Consider the following 24,450-nt stretch of genomic DNA (forward strand, 5'->3'; position numbering starts at 1 on the left):
ATTGGAGTCTCCTTATTTCTTATAACATGTTGTCCGGAGTCTCGGAGTTATCTGTATACTTCTGGCTTGTCACACACTGGATGTGAAGACTGTAACAGGAGAATTTGGAGCTCTTGTGGAGATACATTGCGATCATGACCCCCTATAACTAAGGGGTCAACTTCTTTTGGTAAGAAGTATTTTATCCGAGCACTGGGTGTATGGTGATTGGTGAAGGCATTTCACAATCAAGTCCAATTGTTTTTGCTGCTGGAACTTAAAGTTTGCACCGAGCACTTTTTAAGGACTATGTTTATTATTATTGTATATTCACCGAATATTTATTGACATTCATTGGAATATTCACTTTTAAATAATTGGTTCATATGTTTATGTTGATTCTAGTGACATTATTTATGCACTAGCACTTTATTGTGAGTTTACTGCTGAGCGCAATAACCTATATTCACTATCACATATTGCGTTATCACGTTTTTATTGCTGCTCGCTAGAGGAAGAAATTCCCTAATTTTTCACATTTATATATTCATTGTTAAATATCACTCCATTTGCGCAGTTCCTTTTTCGGTTACACCGAATTTTGTTTTTCTATATATTTATATGGTCAATTAAAACGTTTTATCAATTTTGTGTGGAAGTATTGGGGATTTCAGACTGCTATCTAGTTTCAATTAAATCAAGTCCACTCACTGGTTCCTTATCCTGATCCCAAGCATTTTATACCTCAGTTGCTATGAAAGTGCTTAAAAACTGATGGTGTAATGTCACTTTAACAAACCTCAATTTACAATGCAACTCCAGGCAAAATAATTTTACTGCTACAGGGCAGCCGCTCTGTGCAGAATCACATTATATTATATTATATTATATTATATATATATATATATATATATATATATATATATATATATATATATATATATATATATATATACACACACATACATACATACATACATACATACATACACACACACACACACACACAGTATATATACATACACACACAGATACACACACACACACACACACACACATTATCTCACAAAAGTGAGTATGCCCCTCACATTTTTCAAAATATTTTATTATTATTATTATATCTTTTCATGTGACAGCACTAAAGAAATGACACTTTGCTACAATGTAAAGTAGTGAGTGTACAGCTTGTATAATGATGTAAATTTGCTGCCCCTTCAAAATAACTCAACACACAGCCATTAATGTCTAAACTTCTGACAACAAAAGTGAGTACACCCCTAAGTGAAAATGTCCAAATTGGGCGCAAAGTGTCAATATTTTGTGTGGCCACCATTATTTTCCAGCATTACCTTAACCCTCTTGGGCATGGAGTTCACCAGAGCTTAAAAGGTTGCCACTGTAGTCCTCTTCCACTCCTCCATGACGACATCACGGAGCTGGTGGATGTTAGAGACCTTGCGCTCCTCCACCTTCTGTTTGTGGATGCCCCACAGATGCTCAATAGGTTTTAGGTCTGGAGACATGTTCGGCTGTTCCATCACCTTTACACTCAGCTTCTTTAGCAAGACATTGGTCATCTTGGAGGTGTGTTTGGGGTCGTTCTGTTGGAATACTGCACTGAGGCCCAGTCTCCGAAGGGAGGAGATCATGCTCTGCTTCAGTATGACACAGTACATGTTGGCATTCATAGTTCCTTCAATGAACTGTAGCTACACAGTACCAGCAGTACTCATGCAGCCCCAGACCATGACACTCACACCACCATGCTTGATTGTAGGCAAGACACACACGATTGACACCATCTGAACCAAATAGGTTTATCTTGGTCTCATCAAACCACAGGACATGGTTTCAGTAATCCGTGTCCTTGATCTGCTTGTCTTCAGCAAACTGTTTGCAGGCATTCTCATGCATCATCTTTAGAAGAGGCTTCCTTCTGGGACAACAACCATGCAGACTAATTTGATGCAGTGTGCGGCGTATGGTCTGAGCACTGACAGGCTGACCCCCCACCCCTTCAACCTCTGCAGCAATGCTGGCAGCACTCATACGTCTATTTCCCAAAGACAACCTCTGGAAATGACGCTGAGCGCGTGCACTCAACTTCTTTGGTCGACCATGGTGAGACCTGTTCTGAGTGGAACCTGTCCTTTTAAACCGCTGTATGGTCTTGGCCACAGTACTGCAGCTCAGTTTCAGGGTCTTGGCAATCTTCTTATAGCCTAGGCCATCTTTATGTAGAGCAACAATTCTTTTTTTCAGATCTTCAGAGAGTTCTTTGCCATGAGGTTCCATGTTGAACTTCCAGTGACCAGTATGAGAGAGACCTGAGACCTTGTAACACTAATGAGTCACATAACACCGGGGAGGGAAAATGGCTAATTGGGCCCCAATTGGAAATTTTTACTTCGGGGTGTACTCACTTTTGTTGCCAATGGTTTAGACATTGTTATGTATTGTTATTTTGAGGGAACAGCAAATTTACACTGTTATACAAGCTGTACACTCACTACTTGTAGCAAAGTGTCATTTCTTCAGTGTTGTTACATAAAAAGGTATAATAAAATATTTACAAAAATCTGAGGGATGTACTCACATTTGTGAGATACAGATACATATACACACACACGATATTCTGCACTTCCGGGATTTTTGCTGTGATTTTACACAGCGGGACCCCTGGACCCAATGTCCGCCGGGATCCACCGATCGTTCGGTACTCTGACAGAATGACAGTCTGCCTATGTAAACAAGGCAAACTGTCATCGAGTGAGTACTAAAGACATGGATTATGTGTTCCTGTGAAGCAGGAACACCGATCCAAGTCTTCAAGTAGTAAAAGAAACTCCCCCATAGAGTTCGTTAGTAAGCACTCCCTAGGCACACATTTAACCCTTCGATCGCCCCTGATATTAACCCCTTCCCTGCCAGTGTCATTAGTATAGTGACAGTGCAAATTTTTAACACTGATCACTGTAACATAACAGGTCCCCAAAAAAAGTGTCAAAAGTGTTAGTTCTAAAGTTGCTAATCGCAGCTATTACTAGTAAAAAAAAAAATATATATATATAAATATATATATATCCATATCTATCTATATATCCATATCTATATCTATCCATATCCATCTATATATCAATATCTATCCATCTATATATATATATCTATATATCCCATAGATCCTGGACACTATAACTTTTGTGCAAATCACTCAATTTACGCCTATTGAGATTTTTTTTTTTTTACAAAAATTATGTAGCAGAATACATATTGGCCTAATTTGATGAAGAAATTAGATTTTTTACTGGATGTGTTTAAGAGAAGTAAAAAATATTAGTTTTCTTTTTCAAAATGGTCGTTCGTTCTTGGTTTCTAGCACAAAAAAAATTAAAACCGCAGAGGTGATCAAATACCACCAAAAGAAAGCTCTATTTGTGGGAAAAAAAGGACATCAATTTTTTTTTGGGTACAGTGTTGCACGACCAAGCAATTGTCAGTAAAAGCAATGCAGTGCCGTATCACAAAAAATGGCATGGTCAAGAAGGGGGCCAAAACTTCCGGAGCTGAAGTGGTTATTATGCAATTCAAGAGGTAAATGGTGTACCTTGACTCAGTGAAACATTTCAATGCCCCGCTGGACCGCACCTCTTGCCATCTCTAAACCTACCTGTGTTTGTGGCAATGTCAGCCACAATGCTGCTGTAAGGTGGAGGAGATGCTTCTACTGTAGAACTTCCAGATGCTTGGTCAGACTGAGGAGCTTGTGAGGAGGTGGATGGCTGTTCTGCGGCTGGAGCTTCCGAAGAGTCATCTTCATTCTCAAGCTAAACAAAAAAAAAATGATGTACAATTATTTCAGACATTGAAGGTCCAATCCTTTTTCCTTCATGCAAGCCATGGCACCCAAGGCGTAACAACAGTATGTAATTTATTTAACATTTGTATCATTAAAACATGCTTCAGGAAGACGACATATCACTTGTTCTACCAGCTACCCAACAATTGGGCCCCTTTTACACATACGGTCCGGTTATCTATTTTTCATTCATCCGTTGACGGATGAAAAACGGACATCAGTGCATCTCTATGTAAAAACGGATGACAACGGATGATCATCCATTAACATCCCTTTTCATCCGCTTCCGTCAATGTCCGTTTTTTGGAACGGATGAATGCCCTATTTTTCATCCGTCAAAAAAACGGATCGGACGAAAAACGGATGTAAACGGACAAACGGTCAGTTTTTCATCTGTTTTTGCATTGGTAGTGGATGTAAAAAAAAACAAATGAAAAAAAAACGGATGAAAAAACGGATACATTTTGACGTGACTGGACTGATGAACTGAACAGACCGTATGTGTGAAAGGGGCCTTAACCAGATTAAACAAGTATGAAGGATTCTATGTGTTCCTCTGTACATTTAATGTGGCATAATGGAATTTTTTTTCATTGGACCTTGTTTGCCTTAGTCTGCACAAAACAACAATGGCGGATAATATGCGGTGTTTCCTATAGAGCGTACAGCATGAACAAAAGGGCATGCTTTTAATTGGCCCTGAATGCATTCTAGTCTGTCTGGTTATTCCTGATGTTCTCCTTAGGGGAGATGATCGCTAGGACTGACCTGTTTCTGATAACACCTGGACATGCACAGTATTAGAGGAAGGGTCAGGACCCTGTTTGCACGTTGCTTTGACATACAGAGGGAAATTGCTAAAGTTCACCTATGGATATAATTTTCTATTGCTAACCACAATACTATTTTAGAGCCCATTCATTCACACCTGCCTGCTTTGATACATTAATGTATGCCCGTTAGGTGTTTTATGTTGTGTGTTAACGTACATTGCTGTAGGACAGCCTATTCAAGTAGGATACCAACACACCAGCACAAACAAAATAAGAACACACATGCACCATTTTTCCAGATGCAGCACACCACAATGCACAGTAGTGTGTTACCAGGTATTGTGTTGTACTGCAACACACGTGTGTCAGTGGTGCACTACTTTGCCGTATTTTGCGCGTTACCGCAATACACCATAGCTGACAGATGTGATAGGGCCCAAACACCTTCAAATAGTAATGTTATAGAATGATATAAATCAAACCATCCATGCAAATGGAAGGTCCACTTCCTTGCCAACCACCCACTGCCCAAATAGGCAGCAAATAAAACAAACCATAAAAGAGAAAAAAATTGAAATCTCGTGATACTGCTATTATGCAATGGGTTGGGTTCTTACAGGTGCCCGGTTTCCCAGGGGGCAGCAGTAGGTCACAATGATATCACCTGTGCCTCTTGGGACACCACGACTAAGGTATTTATTTTTTGTTACATTTTTTTTTTTTTTTTAATTTCCTTTTACTGCAGTATTTGTTTGGGCAGTGGGGGCGGGGGGGGGTGATTGCATGCCAGGACCTTCTGTTTTTGCCATGGAAGGTCAGGTTTATTTAATGTGGTTGTAACATCTGAATGCATTGTATATTAATGCATTCTATGCATTAAGATAAAAAGCTTTCTGTGTGCAGCAGTCCCTCTCAGCCCCCCTAATACTTACCTGAGCCTATCTCTTTCCAGCGATGTAGCAGGAGTATCTCGGCAGCCAGAGACTCTCCTTCCTCATTGGCTGAAACAGCAGCGCCATTGGCTCCCGCCACTGTCAATCAATTTAAGAAGCCATTGAGGAGAGAGAGAGGTGGCGGGCTGGACCACAGCTCCATGTCTGAATGGACACACGGAGCTGCAGCTCAGGTCGGTGCCCCCATAGCAAGCTGCTTGCTGGGGGGGGGGGGGAACTCAACAGAAGGGAGGGGCCAGGAGCACCGAAGAGGGACCCAAGAAGAGGAGGATCCAGGCTGTTCTGTGCAAAACCAACTCCACAGATGAGCAGTGGCGGCTGGTGCTCAAAATTTTTGGGGGGCGCAAACAGAAAAATGTAATAGGCATTGCTTTGCGGCAAAAAACGCTGTAAAAAATTGCGTGACTTTGAGGTCACAAAAGTGTGAGAGGGGCCTTCAGTAATTAAGGTATAGCATACCCCTTTTCACTGCAGAGATGCCAGCGTGCCCCCTTTCACTGCAGAGATGCCAGCGTGCCCCCTTTCACTGCAGAGATGCCAGCGTGCCCCCTTTCAATGCAGAGATGCCAGCGTGCCCCCTTTCAATGCAGAGATGCTAGCGTGCCCCCTTTCAATGCACAGAGACCAGCGTGCCCCCATTCAATGCAGAGATGCCAGCTTGCCCCCTTTCAATGCAGAGATGCCAGCATGCCCCCTTTCAATGCAGAGATGCCAGCATGCCCCCTTTCAATGCAGAGATGCCAGCATGCCCCCTTTCAATGCAGAGATGCCATTGTGCCCCCTTTCAATGCAGCGTCGGACCCCCCGGTTCCCGGACACACTGCGGGCACTCACCGCTCCATTGGCGGGGTTGGTGTCGTCATGCTCGGACAGGGCAGGTGACGATCCATAGACGGAGCTCCATCTCCTCAGGCCGGTAGTTCCCTCAGCTTGTGCTTCAGCTGCGCTTGTTACTCGCGGACACTGTGGCTCTGACATAGGGCAGGGATGGCGGCTCCGGCGGGGGACACACCGACTCCGGCCCTCCCGCCTCCTCCCCAGCCAATGGCATGGGGTTTGCCTATCGGCCAATCAGGAATCGCGTATCGGACCCAATTCCTGATTGGCCAGCAGGAGGATCTGTGTGACATTAGCGAATTTTCATTCGCTATTGTCACACAATGGGTGGGCTCGGGGCGCACTGCTCCCAGGTCCACCCTTTGCTGAAGCCTATTAGAGCCTCTGGCTCTAATCAGGTGATGCAAAAAAAAAGCCCATTGAACTCCATGCATGTAGATTAGGGGGCCGGACGCATGGATAGGGGGGCGGTGCCCCTGCGCCCCCAACACACCGGCCGCCACTGCAGGTAAGTATGAAATGTTTGTTCGGCTCAGGAGCAAGCCCACATAAGCATCCCCTAGGAAGCTGCTTGCTGAGGTTGGGGGTCAATATGAAGAAGGGAGGAGTCAGGAGCGCTGGCGGGGGACCCAAAGAGAGGAGGTTTGGGGATGCTCTGTACAAAACCATTGCACTGAGTAGGTAAGCATAATGTGTGTGTGTGTGTGTGTGTGTATATTTAATAACTAATATCACTTTAATCTGAATTTAATTTCATGAATTGAAGCTAAAATTCCAAGAAGATTCAGGGTAGGTGAAAGCCAAGGGATTCTTTGTCAGCTTCTCACCAGGGCAGTCTCTATGCGATAGTAAGTGGATACAGTGTCTAGAAAAAGTATTCATATCTCTTGAAAAATTTTCCACATTTTGTCTTGTTACAACCAAAAACCAAAAAATGTATTTTATTGGAATTTTATGTGATAGACCAACACAAAGTGGCACATAATTGTGTGAAGTGAAAGGAAAAATGATAAATGGTTTTCAAATTTTTTTACAAATAAAATATCTGAAAAAAGTGTGGCCTGCATTTTTCTTTCATCCCCCTTTACTCTGACCCCCCTAAATAAAATCCAGTGGAACCAATTGCCTTCAAAAGTCACCTAATTAGTAAATAAAGTCCACCTGGGTGTAATTTAATCTCAGCATAAAATACAGCTGTTCTGTATAGCCCTTAGAGGTTTATTAGAGAACCTTTGTGAACAAACAGCATCATGAAGGCCAGGGAACACACCAGACAGGTCAGGGATAAAGTTGTGAAGAAGTTTAAAGCAGGGTTAGGTTATAAAAAAAATATCCTAAGCTTTGAACATCTTATAGAGCACTGTTCAATCCATCATCTGAAAATGGAAAGAGTATGGCACAACTGCAAACCTATCAAGACATGGGCATCCACCTAAACTGACAGACCAGGCAAAGAGAGCATTAATCAGAAGCAGCCAAGAGGCCCATGGTCACTCTGGAGGAGTGGCAAAGATCCACAGCTCAGGTGGAAGAATTTGTCCACAGGACAACTATTAGTCGTGCACTCCACAAATCTGGCCTTTATGGAAAAGTGGCAAGAAGAAAGCCATAAGAAGTCTCGTTTGCAGTTTGCAAGAAGCCATGTGGGCGACACCGCAAACATGCGGAAGAAGGTGCTCTGGTCAGATGAGACCAAAGTTGAAGTTTTTGGCCCAAAAGCAAAACGCTAAGTGTGGCCAAAAACCAACACTGCACATCACCCTGAACACGCCATCCCCACCGTGAAACATGGCGGTGGCAGGATCATGTTGTAGGGATGCTTTTCCTTACAAAAGGACAGGGAAGCTGGTCAGAGTTGATGGAAAGATGAATGGAGCCAAATACAGGGCAATCTTAGAGGAAAAGCTGTTAAGAGTCTACAAAAGACTTGAGACTGGGGTGGAGGTTCCTCTTCCAGCAGGACAACGACCCTCAACATACAACCACAGCTACAATGAAATGTTTTAGATCAAAGCATAGAATAGAAATTAAAGTATGCCTAAAGTCAAACCTGTCATTTTGGATAGAGTTTGTAATAAAGAAAAAAAAATGCATAGAGACTTTATCAGTCAGTCTCTCATTGTGGAGAATTCCCTTAACGTCTGTAGGCACAATAGGAAGAGAAATGAAATTTCTCAAAACTGAAGGAAATGTTCTGTGACCCCAAACTGAATTTGTGAATGCCACTCAGGCTGTAGGAATCCCAATCAATAAAGCCGAGCACTGTGGGCGCAGGCTAGGACTGAGCTCATCCCAGCTCTAGACAGCAATGTACAGGGAAGAAAATGTCCATGGGAGTCCCACATCTCTGCGAACCCCAGGTAAGAAAGTGTAACAGCCTCAGCCTTAACTCCATCCAGGCCACACCCCCAACATGTTTTACTCTGCCCCCGGAGCGGAATTATGGGGATTCCATGCTGATGATCCCCATGATTAGGCTATGGGGGAGGAGTGAAAGGTGTTGGGGACATGTCTCTGCTGACATCCCATGCCCCATCTGCCTGTGTGAAAGGGGCCTTAGCCTTTTTCTGACACTTGTTGCTTTCAAGTTAAAATCAGTATTTTTTGCTATAAAATAACTTAGAATCCCCAAACACACACATTATATATATATATATATATATATATATATATATATATATATATATATATATATATATATATATATATATATATATATATATATTAGCAGAGACCCTAGAGCAGGGGTCTTCAAACTATGGCCCTCCAGTTGTTCAGGAACTACAATTCCCATCATGTGAAAAAATTGTAACTGAAAATTACAAAAGTGCGCTATTACTAAACAATAAACATTGTCCATATGTGAAAAAATCCAAAAACGAATGCAGAAGACAATGAGGAGTCTATTCCATCTGAAGGGGAGTGTTTCCAAGGTGATGCATGTAAAACGGACCAACTTGATTGGTGATAGGTGAATTAACCTCTTCCCAAAACAATAATCCAGTAAAACGTGACTTGGTGCAAAAACTGAAAACTTAAGGTGACACCCAGTGATGTGAATGAAGTGTGGCCGTTTGACTGGACTCCCTGGTACCACAGCATATGCTCCATTCTCTCTCCATTCTGGTAAGAGTCCATTCACATCACTGGGTGTCACCTTAAAGCGGAGTTCCAGCCATTCACTCACCTGTCCAACGGTCCAGCGATGCGGCCGCCTGAAGCCTCGATCCTCTCCCTCGGCGCCGGCATCACTGCTGTGGGAACCCGGCTGTGACAGTTTGCGGCTTCACAGTCGGGTACCCACTGCGCATGCGCGAGTCGCGCTGCGCGTCTTGATTGGCCGGCAATCTTCTGGGACCTCTGACGTGTCCCAGAAGATTGCAGGGAGGGAGGGGGAGAGGAGAACTTCCGTTCAGGGCGCCGTGGCGCTCCGAGCGGAAGTAGGAGCGGGTACCTGTCAAAACTAGGTACCCGCTCCCCCCCCCCCAAAAAAATGACTTGCCAAATGTGGCATGTCAGGGGGTCAGGACTCCCTAAAGCGGAAGTTCCACTTTTGGGTGGAACTCCGCTTTAAGTTTTCAGTTTTTGCACCAAGTCACGTTTTACTGGATTATTGTTTTGGGAAGAGGTTAATTCACCTATCACCAATCAAGTTGGTCCATTTTACATGCATCACCTTGGAAACACTCCCCTTCAGATGGAATAGACTCCTCATTGTTTTCTGCATTCGTTTTTGGATTTTTTCACATATGGACAATGTTTATTGTTTAGTAATAGCGCACTTTTGTAATTTTCAGTTACAATTTTTTCACATATTCACTTTATCACAGTGCTGCTTTTACACTTTCATATTGGCTCACGCACCTTTTTTCATTATCATTTCAAATTCCCATCATGCATTGTCATGTCTGTGAAGGTCAGTTTTACAAGGCCTCATGGGATATGTAGTTCCACAACAGTTTGAGGGCCGTCATTTGAGGATCCATGCCCTAAAGAATAAAATGGCGATCGTTGCAATATTTTATGTCACATTGTATTTGCGCAGAAGTCTTTCAAATTCCGTTTAATGAATAAAAAAAAAAAAAAAAAAAAAAAAAACTAAAACAGTAAAAAAAGTTAGCTCAATTTTTTTGTATAATGTAAAAGATGTTACGCCGAGGATTGTGAGACAATTGTGATCTTTATTCCAAGCATAAAAATAGTGATTGTCATTTTATCCAGAATCATACAGCTCTACATCAGGGGCACCAGCTGTGTAAACATGGCACTAAAGAAAAAATAATTGGTCTTATGAAACGGTTGCATAAAGCTAGACACTAGGAAAGCACAGGGCTCTTTGCTTACTCATTGGCAAATGTTCCACCCACACATCTACCAGTCACTGACAATATTTCCTCTTGACATACGGCATTCAAAAGAGTAAGAACAAGGAATCAGATAATACATTGAGGTGACAAAAAGTAGATCACCAGACAGGAGCCTGTGTGTGTGTGTGGATACAGTCAACATTCTATGTGGCTACATTTAACCTTTTTGTTCTCCACATAAACCATGCCACTAGTACAAAAGGAGGAAAAAACGAATTTCTCCATAAACCCACACATACTTTTTCTACAGGTTTTCATACAACTGTCACTCACAGAATCTAAAACAACATTACATTTACAAGGGGTGATTTCACCTTCTTGTCAATCACAAAGAGACAACGGAGTGGATGGGGGACTTGTGTCACACCTTCCCCATCAGGCTCCACCCACTGTCAGCATCCCTGGAGTCTAGGAGGCAGTCAGCTGTAAATCCAACAGGGTTATGATGACCAGTGATGGGGGGGGGTCAGTGGTGGCAAACACAGTGCTATACTGTATACAGAGACAGCAATTCTGCCCGTCTCTGTACACCAACTTACAATTGGCCTTAAAGCGGAGACATAATCGATTTTGTGGCCATCCGCTTGCTCTTCTTCACCTGAAAAGGAATTGGATAGTTAGGATTATTTTTTTTTTTACTTACCTTGCAATTGTAGAAAGAAATACTCATCTATTTTCCACTTCTTCCCTCTGTGGCCGTGGCCCGCGCTGTCACTTCCGGTTTGCAATGATTCCTGGGAGCTGAACGTCATCGCTTCCAAGAATCAATGCGACGGCACCGGCCCCGCTCGTCACTTCCGGTGCGACGCCGCATTCCCTGCTAAACAGCTTCTGGGCATGCCCAGAAGCTGTGTAAGAATGCGGCGTCGCACCGGAAGTGACGAGAGGGGCCGGTGAAGGCGCATTCTGGGAGAAGAAGACACAGAAGAGGATGCAGAAGAGGATCGCGCTGGCTTCAGCTGCCCACAACAGAGATGGCAACGCTGGAGAAGACATTTTATAAATAAGTATTTCTTCTTGCAGGTAAGTGCGAACCGGGACAGATCAGAGGTTAGCCATTGTGGAATGTACTAGCCCTGACTGTCCCGGGGGTATGTTCATTGAAAAAAATTTCTGTGCCCGGAACTCCGCTTTAAAGTGACACTAAACATTATCCTTATTTACTAAAAAGAGTCCATATAAAATCTGATACTTTATAGTACGGTATTCTTTTTTTTTTTCCATGAACTCGTTTCTTTCTGTGCTTTTCTGCTTCCCTGTAATATCTTCCTGAGCTCCCGAACCTTTCCTTTTCCTTGATATGCAAGAGGAAGCCCTGCACTACTCGTCTAGAATAATAGTGAGGTTATTATAAAAGGGGATATGTATCCACAAATAAATTTATGGAAATAATGTACCCAAAAAACAAAGTGGAACTTTAGTCAGAAAATGAAGTCCTGCTAGATCACTTCAGGCTGGCCCCTTTTGCAGGTATATCTATGTAAAACATTAAAAATAGTTGTCTATTACTGTGTAAAATCCAGTAATACACTGTTTCTCCCTGCTCTGCACATGCTCAGTATTTTTAGGCACTGCTAAGATTGTAGAGGCTGATCTGCTGGCAGCCTTAAAGCAGAATTAATCCCTCATATTCTTAACAGTCAAGGAAGCTGCTTCTGTTTAATCTGCAACTGCCATGGTGCTGCACATGTGATCAGTTATGGCATGGAGCAGCCATTTGATGGCTTGACAGTTTGGCAGAAGACACGTGCAAAATGTGACAGCTCACAATCCCGACATTTCAGGAACGTAACAGTTAAATCAGTGGGTTTTGTTCCTCTTGATTTACTGATGTTAAGGGGCTCTGGGCTTCAGCAAAATGGCAGACTCCAGCAAGAAGAACCAGGCGCAATGCTGGAGACAATTTACAGCACACACCAATTTTGGTATCATAATTTTTAATGTGGAATGTATGTTCCTTGCTAAAGAACATTATTATTTTTTTTTTTTTATTAAGTTGTAATGGGTAAAGTTCGGCTTTAACAAACAAATTCAGTCCTTGTATTGTTATAGTTCAAAATAAATCTCATATATGCATGCAGGTTCATATTCAATGTGTACAACAGCTCTGAATCTTCTGATTTTTGACAATCCCAGCACCAGTGTAGAATAAAAATTCTGCAAGTAATAGAATACACCACCACTGTGCTCACCTTAATGGTATAACCATATCATATATCATAAATCAACCCCAAACGGTCTCCTTGAGCTTTATAATCAAGGTAGTGAGGGCTCTCATCCACTTGGGTCTCTGCTGGTGCACTCTAACTCCCCTCCAGGAATATAGAGTATATTAGGTGCCTTGAAAGGCTGTTTGGTTATTCATACAACGGTGCTGCGATTCACCCGAAGGAAAAAATATAAAGCAGCATACAATAGTGAAATATAGTAACACAAGGGCATATTTAGTCCTAAAAATGCCACGCACATTAAAATAAGCAATGTTACAGCTCAAAAACAATCTGGAATACCATCCTGGCTTCCTGACTACATCACTACGAGTCCACGTCCACCACCGCTCCGCCCTATGTGCTACGTCACGCATGACGTAACTTCATCAGTTCTAAACATTATCCATATACATCTGCTATTTATTGAGCTGTATTCTATTCTTCATGAACTTGTTTCTTACGGTGTGCTTCTGTCTCCCTGTAATGTCCTCCATGAGCTCCCAAAACTCACCTTTCCCTTCTTACTTCTGTATGATAGAAACAAGCATTGCACATTAGTTGAAGTCACATGCACACATGATAAGTTATATGCAATTCTGGTATTATCATCTTGTCATCATGCTTTATATGCAATGCAATGATGCCTGTGTGTAATATTGGTCATGCATTCTATGCATGTTGTATGGTCATGTATTTTATGCATGTTGTTTTACAATAAACTTCTATCATCAAAGTGACTATTTCGTTCACCTCAATTAAAGTCCCACCAGGGCAAATGTTCTTCTTTTTTGTATTCAGTTAGGGATGGAGGTGAACGCAATGACAGTGTCAGACCATTTTTATTAACTTAGCACTCATTGAGAAACAGGATCAGGACCTGGAAGCTATTGAGAAACAGGATCAGGACCTGGAAGCTATTGAAGATCACTGTAGCAGGGGTGCCTAGGACAGTGAATTCCAGCTTCCACAGGGATCAGAACCAATCTTGCTAGAATTCAATAACTAGTCCACCCTAACTAGGTGAAGCCCATAAACCGCTCCATAATCACAGATTATACCAAAATTTGGGGGCATCGCTTGCTTTTAATGCGTTGTTGCTAATGTGCTAAGAAGCACCAATTGTGTGAGTGCCTCAGAAAATTGGAGGGCTTGGTTATCACACAGTAGGGATTTCTAAGGGGAATTGGGCTGATCCTTAACTTTTTTTATGGTAAGGACTACAGGGTAGATCTTCCATTCCCCTATGGAAAAGTGGATGTATGTACCAATGTCACTGTTGGGTTGTCTGGGGCTGTCTATTGTACTGGAGATGACGGACTAATAGATGTGAAAAATATTGCCTCAAGTAGTACTACCAAGACAAGTAAACCGTAGTCCTGCCGTCCCTCACTGCTGGCTCTGAACAGCTTCTCTAATCCCACAAAACGCTCTTCCCCAATGTCAGGACTGTGGGGTAGTTTTTATCAATGTATGGAAATTGAAGGTACCATTGGGCAGATATAAACCCACTACAACTCATGGTGAGCCCCCTAGGGGTGTCCTGCTAAACCCTAAGGAAACCCCGTTATAGAATACAATTCTACTTTCTCTTACGTCCTCCGACAGTCGACGCCCACTCATACAGTCTTCACCAACGGGTATTGACTGGGGCTGGGGAATATAATCGAAAGATCGATGCATCGCGATTCGACCCTTCGCGATTCTGCATCGATGCGGGCTGCCGGCATAATCGATTATACGAGGTGACGTCATCAGCCGCGGCCACGCCCTATCGCGCAAGGGAAAAAAAAAAAATCACAAGATCGCAGGATCGGCAGCTGATTGGTGGGTTAGTGGCGGGAGCTTAATAAAAAGGCTCCGCCCCTCCCCTTCCGCCTCTTTGACCCGGGCCGAGGCGCAGCAAGACATCCCCCGCATGTATCCGCGTCCCACCTGCGGCCTAGAAGCCAGCCAGCCATCCAAGCAAGAAGCCGCCAGTCCAGTGAGTCCACACACAGGAGCGAGGAGCCCCAAGTGCGTCCCCATCGCAGCCAGCCAGCGCCGCCAGCCTCACCTCACCTCATCGTAGCCAACAGGCCCTGGAGGCCCAGCTGCCACGCCACTGCCAGTGACGCCAGCCGCCCGCCACAGAGCCCAGAGAGCAGCACAGCACCTGTCCTCCTCTGCAATGCAGTGCACAACAACCCACACAGTCACACAGCAGGTATGTCCGAACAAATAATTGTGTTATCATTCATGGGGGTCTCTCGTCTGTATCTCTGGGGGATGTCTGTGATGGGGGGGGGGCCTGGGACAGGGGACGGTCGGTCGGGGCCCGGGGGTACTGTTCTGCTGTGGCAGTCTGGCAGCCAGGGGGGTCAGTCAGTGGGGGCCTGGGGGTCTCTGTCAGTGTCAGTCAGCTATGGGGGTCTGGGCAAGGGGGGGGACTCACTCTCACTCAAGTGTTTGTCAGTGCTGTGGGGGATTGGTGAAGGTGTGGGACTTCCAGGTCTCTGTCAGTGTGGGGGTCTGGGCAAGGGGGGGGGGGACTCACTCACTCTCAGTGTTTGTCAGTGCTGCAGGGGATTGGGTAAGGTGTGGGACATCCACCCAGGTCTCTGTCAGTGTGTCAGGCTGCAGTCAGCTCAGCTGTGGGGGGGAAGGGGGTCTCTGTCAGTGTCACTGTCACTGTCACAGGCAGCTGTGGGGTAAGGGGGGGCCCCGGGGGTTTTGGCTCAGTGCATGCAAGGAAGGGAGTCTGACAGACAGACAGACAGTCATATTTTATGAAAGATGTTGCTTGGTTGATTTGTTGCGGCTTAGTTTACACGTTTTTTTTTTTTATTTTTTTTTTTAAACACTGACAGAGTTTGGCAACTTACGTCATCCGTCTCCGTCACATACGTGGTAGTATGGTGGTAAATATGGCAGAAGGAGAAAAAGATTGAGAGATAAAAAATGCACCTAGCGTTTTAAGAGCAAACATCTGGGCACATTTCGGATTTTACGAACACACAGGGAAGCGTGAGTTGGACAAGACACACGCCATATGAAAAGCCTGTCACACAAAAATTAAATACCTAGGGAATACTACGAACTTGAGAAACCATGTTAGCCGTTTTCACTCTGAGTTAGTAACACCTGTCGCCACCAGCAGTGCCACCACTGCCAAGGAAAGACTGCTAGACCCAGATCAGCCAAGAATTGATGCCATACTGTCAACTTATCCGCCCAACTCAGAAAAAGGGAAGAAACTAACCAAAGCTGTGGCAGCTTTCATCGCCAAGGACCTACGGCCTTACTCAGTTGTGGACAATGCCGGGTTTCGCTACCTTGTGAAGACGCTAGAGCCACGTTATAAGATCCCATCACGCAGGCACTTTACAGAAAACGTTATACCTGCACTCTACCACGACACCAAAGCTCAGGTACTTGCGTCAATGAACCAAGCCAGTCGAGTCGCAATAACGTGTGATTCATGGATGTCAGTCACAACGGAGTCCTATGTTACAATAACAGCACATTACGTTACTAAGGACTGGCAGGTCTTGTCACGTGTTGCAAACAAGAGCCATTTATGAGTCTCACACAGGTGCTCATCTGGCAGAGCTACTGTCTCATGTTGTGGAAGAATGCCAGCTGTCTGATAAATCTGTAGTGCTTGTGACCGACAACGCGGCGAACATGATAGTTGCAGCTCAAGTTGGTAAATTTCCTCATGTTAAAATGTTTTGCCCATACACTCAATCTTGCATGTCAGTGGGCACTGAAAGGGGCCACGCTCTCCACATTCTTCCATCGCAGCACTAGAGCAAGCCACTGTCTAAAAGAGAAACAGAAATGTCTGGGCCTGAAGAATAAGCAGCTAATAACTGATGTGCCAACAAGATGGAACAGCGCATATGACATGGTCGAGAGGTTCTTAGAACAACAACCTGCAGTTTGTGCCACCTTGCTGTCTCCAGAAGTCAGAAAAGGAGAGTCTGATCTCTGCACTCTCAATGAAACAGATGTGTCAAATGCAGAGGACGCTGTGAGTGCATTAAAGCCAATGAAGGATGCAACCTTGCTGATGTCAGAAGAGCGCAACCCAACAGTGTCTCTCATTGCCCCTCTAAATGCACAACTGCTCCAGAGCATGACAGACACCATGGGAGACACAGCCATGACCCATGAGATCAAGAATGCAATCAAAACAGATCTCCTGAAGAGGTACAGCAGTGAGACAGAGAAGAAGATCCTTCATACAGCCTCTGCTCTGGATCCTCGCTTTAAAGGACTGCCTTTTATTCTCACAGAGGAGGAGAGATCGGAGATATACAAAGGAGTGACTGAGGAGGCTGCATCTTTGGAGGTAATTAGAATTTCATCATGTTTCCTGCCAGACAGCTAGAAGCTCAGCTACATTGTGTTGTGTAATAACATGCCCTGATTCACTGATGCGGTGTGGGAAGTGGAACTGTATGGTATGGATTACCGTGCAGTTTCCCACACCTCATCAATGAATCACACTCTTAGTCAGTTCAGCTCTTCTTATACTATTATCTTTTGTTCAAACACACAGATTACATCTAATAGAAGGACAAATGTGGATGAAGTGCCTAGGGAAAAAGCAACTGTGGAAGAAGAAACAGAAACAACACCCATTGAGGACAGCCATTCTCCTCCCAAAAAAAAGGCCACAACATCACTGCTCATGACTTTGCTGGGGCAGTCTTTCACTGATGGTGCAATAGAACCTAAGACCCCCTATGCCAAGGCAGAAGACGAAATGGAAAAATATTGTAAAGCCCCACCTCTGCCTCTCACTGAGGACCCTTTAAAATGGTGGCGTGAGCATGAGGTCATATTCCCCCTCCTCTCTCAGCTGTCAAAGCAATACTTGTGTATCCCAGGTACAAGTGTATCTGCAGAGCGGGTTTTCTCTACTGCAGGAGATGTTATAACAGCGAAAAGAAGCAGTCTTAAACCTGAGCATGTGGATCATCTAGTGTTCTTACAGAAAAACCTACATGTTCCCAAATGCTAAGCACTGAAATAATTGCTAATTCATGTTTTTAATGAATTAGTAATTACTAATTCAGTCTGCCGCCAGTCACCAGTCAGTCACATCACCAGTCTTGTTTTATAGCTTTATAGCACTGATGGTTTGTTTTTGAAGATTGTCCTGTCCAATGTGTCCATTTCCAATCCATAATCCGTTCCGTTGCTTCACACTAAAAGTGTCTAGGCAAGTACTAGGGGTTCATTTAACCCTCAACCAAATAAATAATATTAAAGTGTATTTTCTTCTAGACAACTGACACCAAGCCAGCCACGGTGCAGCATTATAGGAAGGAAAATCATTGAGAGAAATAACTTGTACATTTGAAGCTTAACCTCGAGTAAATCTTATCTTATTGGATCACAAACACCAATTGTGGATTCTTGTGCAATATACTATATTTGTGAGTTTGTGAATGTGACCCCCACAGGATTTCCTCAAGGTTAAGCTTCAGTTTACAATTTATTCTCTCAAGGATTTTCCTTCCTCTAATGGTGGCTTGTTGGCTAGCTTGGCTTCAGTTACAGATGTAATCGACATGGTGGAGTGCTGCTCAGTGCAGTGCAGGTAAAGTTTTCTTTCTGTAACGTGACTGACTGACTGACTGTCGTGACAACTCAAGAGCTTATAACGCAGCTCTAGCATTAACTCAACACACACACACAGCGTGTGTGTGTGTGTTGAGTTGATGCTGAGGCTGCGTATAAGCTTTTGAGTTGTCACGAGTCACGACACACACACACACACACACACACACTGTTTAGTTGACTGGCAATGGCAGGGGCAAACACAATCGCAGTGAACCTGGAACATTTTATATTTTTTACAGCTTTTCTGGCACTGGAGAGATGGAGAATGGCTTGTTTTCAAAAATGGTCCATTCACATAAGTGAATTGATAATTATTTAAGCTTAAGCTTATATTTGTATAACTCCCCTCTAGCAGCCATCAACTCACTTCACTTGAGTTGACTGGCAGTTGCAGGGGGAAACAAACATCACGGTGAACATGGAAGTTATGCAGCAGTGCACTATTGCCAGGTTCACCTTTGATATTTGCTACTAGTCAGGAAGTGCTCTGTTTTGTAGAGGACAGGTTATGGCACAAACCTGGAAATTATTGCAACGCATGTCTGTCTGCTGGTCTGTTGTACTCTGTAGCAATAGCAAGTGTAGGGGGTTCCCTCAACCAAACAAATACTAAAGGTAAAAGTGTATCTAGACAACTGAAGGCAAGCCAGGCAGCCACGGTACAGGAAAGGACACCCTTGAAAGATTAAATCAATCATACATTGAAGCGTAAAACCTTGATTAAATCTTTACTGGATCACAAATACACACAAACCTGACCTAACCTATATGCCTTGAGTTGTACCAGTGTGCCAATGCCAAACCTTTCTTCAGTTCTCATGATTCTGATGCAGACAATCGTGTTGTGTGTTTTTTTGTGATCCCATGAAGATTTACTCAAGGTTTAAGCTTTAGTTGATGATTTACTCGGTCAAGGGTTTTCCTTCCTCTAATGGTGGCTTTGGCTTGGCTTCAGTGTGGTTTAATCGTGGTAGAGACAGAGACTGTCTGCAGGACAGGTAACGTTTTCTGTAAAGTAAGTGACATAAAAGTGACAAGTGAATTGATAAGCTTAAAGCTTATATTGTGTAACTCCCCTCTAGCAGCCAATCCATCAACTCACTTCACTTGAGTTGACTTGCAGTTGCAGAGGGAAACAAACATCACGGTGAACATGAAAGTTATGCAGCAGTGCACTATTGCCAGGTTCACCCTTGATGTTTACTACTAGTCAGGAAGTGCTCTGTTTTGTAGAGGACAGGTTATGGCACACCTGGAATTTATTGCAATGCATATGCACATAAAAGGATTTATATATAATGTTTTGTGGGAATTTATGATGACCATTTTCACAAGAATATTAGCTTGGCTGGCTTCTTCTATCTTGGCTTGCCTTAAAGTACAACTATAGGCCAAACTTTATCCAAGTTTTGCCTTTAGTTGTACTTTAAATGGTGGTAGGCCTGGCTTATATTAATATTTTCTTTTATGAAGCAGTAAACTGGACTACTGCAGTTTTTTACTAATTTTACTGTTACTTCTAGTAAAATACTAGTGTTGTTGTCTGTCTCCACTATGCTGTTTGCATTTTCAGACCTTCCTATATGTTTGCAGTGCAAGTGCACTAAAGTATGCAGGGCTTGCAGGCCATGACAGGGTCCAGGAAAGTGTCCTTTGAAGCAAATGAAAATAAAAAGGATTCTTTTATTTGTGACTGCTTGATTGTTTGTTTTTTTTGATAAAGTTTTGAAAACCATTGGGCAGTGGGCTGGGCATGGGCATTGGGCAGTAATGGTGATGCATCGTGATGCATCGCGGAATCGAATCGTATCGAATCGCGGCCCTAATAATCGTAATCGCATCGAATCGTGAGGTAAGTGAAGATGCACAGCCCTAGTATTGACTTCCTCTCCACAGGAGTAGCTAGGCAGATTTTTTTTTAACATGTTATACTTTCCTGTGCTGTGCAGTGGTTTTGTACAGAGCATCCCTGATCCTTCTCTTCTCGGTTCCCGCCACCCCTCCCTCCTGCTGAGTGCCCCCATAGCAAACCGCTTGCTATAGGGGCACCCAACCAGGCTCCCTTCTAAACTGCTATTGTGTTTATCCATTTGCACATGAAGCGCGGCTTGGCGCCGTCCTGCCCCCGCTCTCTCCTCAGTGTCCCACTGAATGTTATTGACAGTAGCAGGAGCCAATAGCTCTTGCCTCTGTCTCAGACAGTGAGGAAGAAAAGATCCGGGAAAGCCGCTGCTCTCGTGCACATCGCTGGATCGAGATGGGGCGAAGGGAAGTATTTTGGGTGAGGGGTGGGGGGGCTGCTGCATTCAAAAGGGGTTTTACCTTTATGCATAGAATGCATGAAGGTAAAAAAAAATCTCAATCCTTTACATCTACTTTAATACCAATGTCTGAAAATAAGCAACATACATTAGAGAACAACAAATATAGTTGTAAATAAGTCAAGACAACAAGTTTGTATTTGTCAAGCAGTACATTCAATTATATCATCAGATGTAAAAGGGTAATACATGACAGACAGTTTAAAATGCAGACAACTAGGAGCTAGGAAGATCTTCTATTGATAAGTCACTACAGAGAAGCCTTGCATGTCTGGCTTTAGCTGGAAAGTGAAGGATCACCGTCTTCTGTATTCCTGGATCTCCGGCAATGTCATGCCCTTTAGCGGTCAAACCAGTGACTGGGCTTATCTGATACTGGGAATCAATGTTTTGCAACAAACACCAAGCTTACAGTTTTTACATTTTTCATTATATTATCTTGTTGAAACAACATTGAAAAGAAAAAAAAAAACAGATAAAACCAGTTTTGGAAATCTTAATGTCTGTACTGTATAACATGTCTCATAGTATAAGGCTAAGATTGAAAATTGCTTTTCAGAGAATAGACTAGTGTAGTGGATCTCTGCACGGAGTGGCGCCAAACAGTGGCTGTCGGGTGTTTAGGCCCCTTCTTAAATGCCTGTTTTTTCATTTGCTGATAGGCAACTTACAAAGCAACTAATGCGCTGCAACCCCCAGACGGGTGTTTGAATCGCATCCCCATTAAAGGATAAACTCACTTTCAAAACAAAATGTTAATAATAATAAATGCACATCTTTTTTTGAAGGTAAAAAAACATGCATTTATTTTTTTTATTATTTAGGAGCCTTCAGAGCATTATACCTGCACTCCACACTGCCTACAGCTTTCTGCCCGTTCCTCTGTATGGGCTGATTGATTGGGGGTGCTGCATTAGTACCATGTTACACTCCAAAGAACATGTTATTAAAAAGGTGAACATTTTTTTCTAATAACAAACATGCAATACTTACCTGCTCTGTGCAATGTTTTTGCACAGAGAAGCTCCGCTCCCCTTCTTTTGGGGCCCCCCACTGGCGCTCCTGGCTCCACCTCCTCTGAGTGTCCCCATAGCAAGGCGCTTTCTATGGTGGCATACCAGCGGGCTCAATCCTGACCTGCACAGTGTGCGTCAATTGACACACACAGTGAGTCTAACCCGCCCTCCTCGCTCTCTGCTCACAGAATTCGATTGACAGCAGCAGGAGTCCATGGCTACCGCTGCTGAGGAGCCTCCTGGGAGAGAGAGGCACAGCGATGGATCGAGACTGGACTTGGGCAAATTTTTCAGGGGGGCTGGGGGCACTCATGGAAGAGTTTTGTACCTTAAGGCAGTGGTCCTCAACTCCGGTCCTCAGGGCCCACTAGCAGGCCAGGTTTTAAGTATCAGCTTGGGGAGATGCAGACTAGAGTACTGCAATCACTGAGCAGCAAATGATATCACCTGGGATGTATTTCAGTTATCTTGCAAACCTGGCCTGTTAGTGGGCCCTGAGGGCCAGGGTTGAGGACCACTGCCTTAAGGCATAGAATGCATTAAAGGTAAAAAAAAAAAACTTTATTTTTTGAAAAAACTAACTTGAATAGCGGTGCAGCCTATCAAATGCTGCATTAAATTTGCCAAAAGCTGCAGTAAGTAAACAGTGCACCCATGTGAAAGAGTCACTTCCTGTGAATATACATATATTTAATCTCTACACGACAAGCATATTGCAAATAGCTCGCATTTCTGCGGCAATCAGACCATCCAAGTGTAGAACTATGTCATCAGTAAGGAAGTGGAAATCTATCTGTCCCTACAATCTGTGTGTGTAGGAGTGAGTGTGCACAGAACACAACCCTACAGAATAGTACCCTGTATACAGTATTCTTCTATTGTATGGGAGGCACTGCAAACTGTCCTTAGTGCTGCATAGTCAGAAGTTCTGTCCTCAATGAGGCCTATTCCCTCACTGTGCAATTAGAAAGGAATGTACCAGACATCTCCAGCAACACCCATGTGACACAAGACCAGTCAGTCCTTTGTAAATTACTGAGCCGAGATAACACCTTGATGACTACACAGCCACTGTCCCGTAATTACTTTCATCAAATCGCTGCCAACTAACAAGTACTCATCAAACTGCAACAATACACCAAAATATTCCAGGTTTTATAATTTTATATTAGAGCTGCAAGATTCTGGATAAAATGAAAATCACAATTTTTTTGCCAAGAATAAAGATCACGATTCTCTCACTATTCTCGGCATAATATCTTTTACATTATACAAAATAAATGTATGGTTTCGTTTTTTTTTTATCACTTAATTCACTGAAGTGTATTTTTTCCCCAAAGTATTGCTTTTGAAAGACCGCTGCGCAAATACAGTGTGACAAAATATTGCAGCGACTGCCATTTTATTCTCTAGGGTCTCTGCTAAAATTATATATATATATATATATATATATATATATATATATACACACACACACACACACACACACACACACACACACACACACACACACACACACACACACACACACACACAATTTATATATATATTTTTTTTTTTTTTTTTTAATATTATGCACATACACACACACAGTGTCTCACAAAAGTGAGTAAACCCCTCACATTTTTGTGAATATTTTATTCTATCTTTTCATGTGACAACTAATGATTTTTGTTTAACCACTTGCCGTCCACCCACTGTCAAATGACAGCGAATCGGTGCGGCTCTCGTTCTGGGATGACATAATATGACGGCGCCACAGAACTGATGCTCGGGGGCGCGCAGCACTGCAATCATGGCCGAGCCGTGTCCAAGGGACACGGAGCGGCCACGATCTTAGTAAAAGCCACAGCTCGTTACACATGTGATTAGCTGTATCCAATCACAGCGGGTTACATGTAAATGAGGAAGTGTCGTATATTGGCGCCCCTCGCCTCACACTGTCAGAGTGTGTGGCGAGGAGAGCCGATCAGCGGCTCCTCCTTTAGAGGGAAGTCCAGGAAAGGTAATCAGGGCACTGATCATCAGTGCCCTGATTACAGTAAAGTACAACATAGTAAAAAAAACTGTGCCCAATCAATGCCCATCAGTGACACAAAACAGTGCCCAATCAATGCCCATCAGTGACACAAAACAATGCCCAATCAATGCCCATCAGTGACACAAAAACAGTGCCCAACCAATGCCCATCAGTGACACAAAACAGTGCCCAACCATAGCCTATTAGTGACCTCAATCAGTGCCCATTAGTGATGCCAGTCAGTCTCCATCAGTGCCTACTCATCAGTGCTGCCTATCGGTGCCCATCAGTGCCACCGCATCAGTGGCCATAAGTGCCACCTCATCAGCACACATCAGTGAGAGAGAAAAATTACTTATTTACCAAATTTACTGACAGAAATTAGAATTTTTTTTTCCAAAATTGTCCATCTTTTTTTTAGTAAAAAATAAAAAAAAAATAGAGGCGATTAAATATCCCCAAAAGAAAGCTCTATTTGTGTGAAAAAAAAATGATAAAAATGTAA

The 24,450-nt window shown here is 43.3% G+C and overlaps 1 protein-coding gene across 2 annotated transcripts in view; it reads right to left on the reverse strand.

Moving 5' to 3' along the window:
- NDFIP2 (Nedd4 family interacting protein 2) overlaps nt 1-24,450 on the reverse strand; it is a 189,095-nt gene that overhangs the window by 145,095 nt on the left and 19,550 nt on the right. For both annotated transcript variants that reach the window (XM_082246941.1, XM_082246940.1), the window contains exon 2: nt 3,647-3,803. In XM_082246941.1, coding sequence (XP_082103067.1) covers nt 3,647-3,803 — 157 coding nt within the window. The remainder of the gene's footprint in view (nt 1-3,646; nt 3,804-24,450) is intronic.

This window comes from Pelophylax lessonae (assembly GCF_965119305.1).
Source record: "Pelophylax lessonae genome assembly, chromosome: 2".
In the NCBI taxonomy this organism is placed as follows: domain Eukaryota; kingdom Metazoa; phylum Chordata; class Amphibia; order Anura; family Ranidae; genus Pelophylax; species Pelophylax lessonae.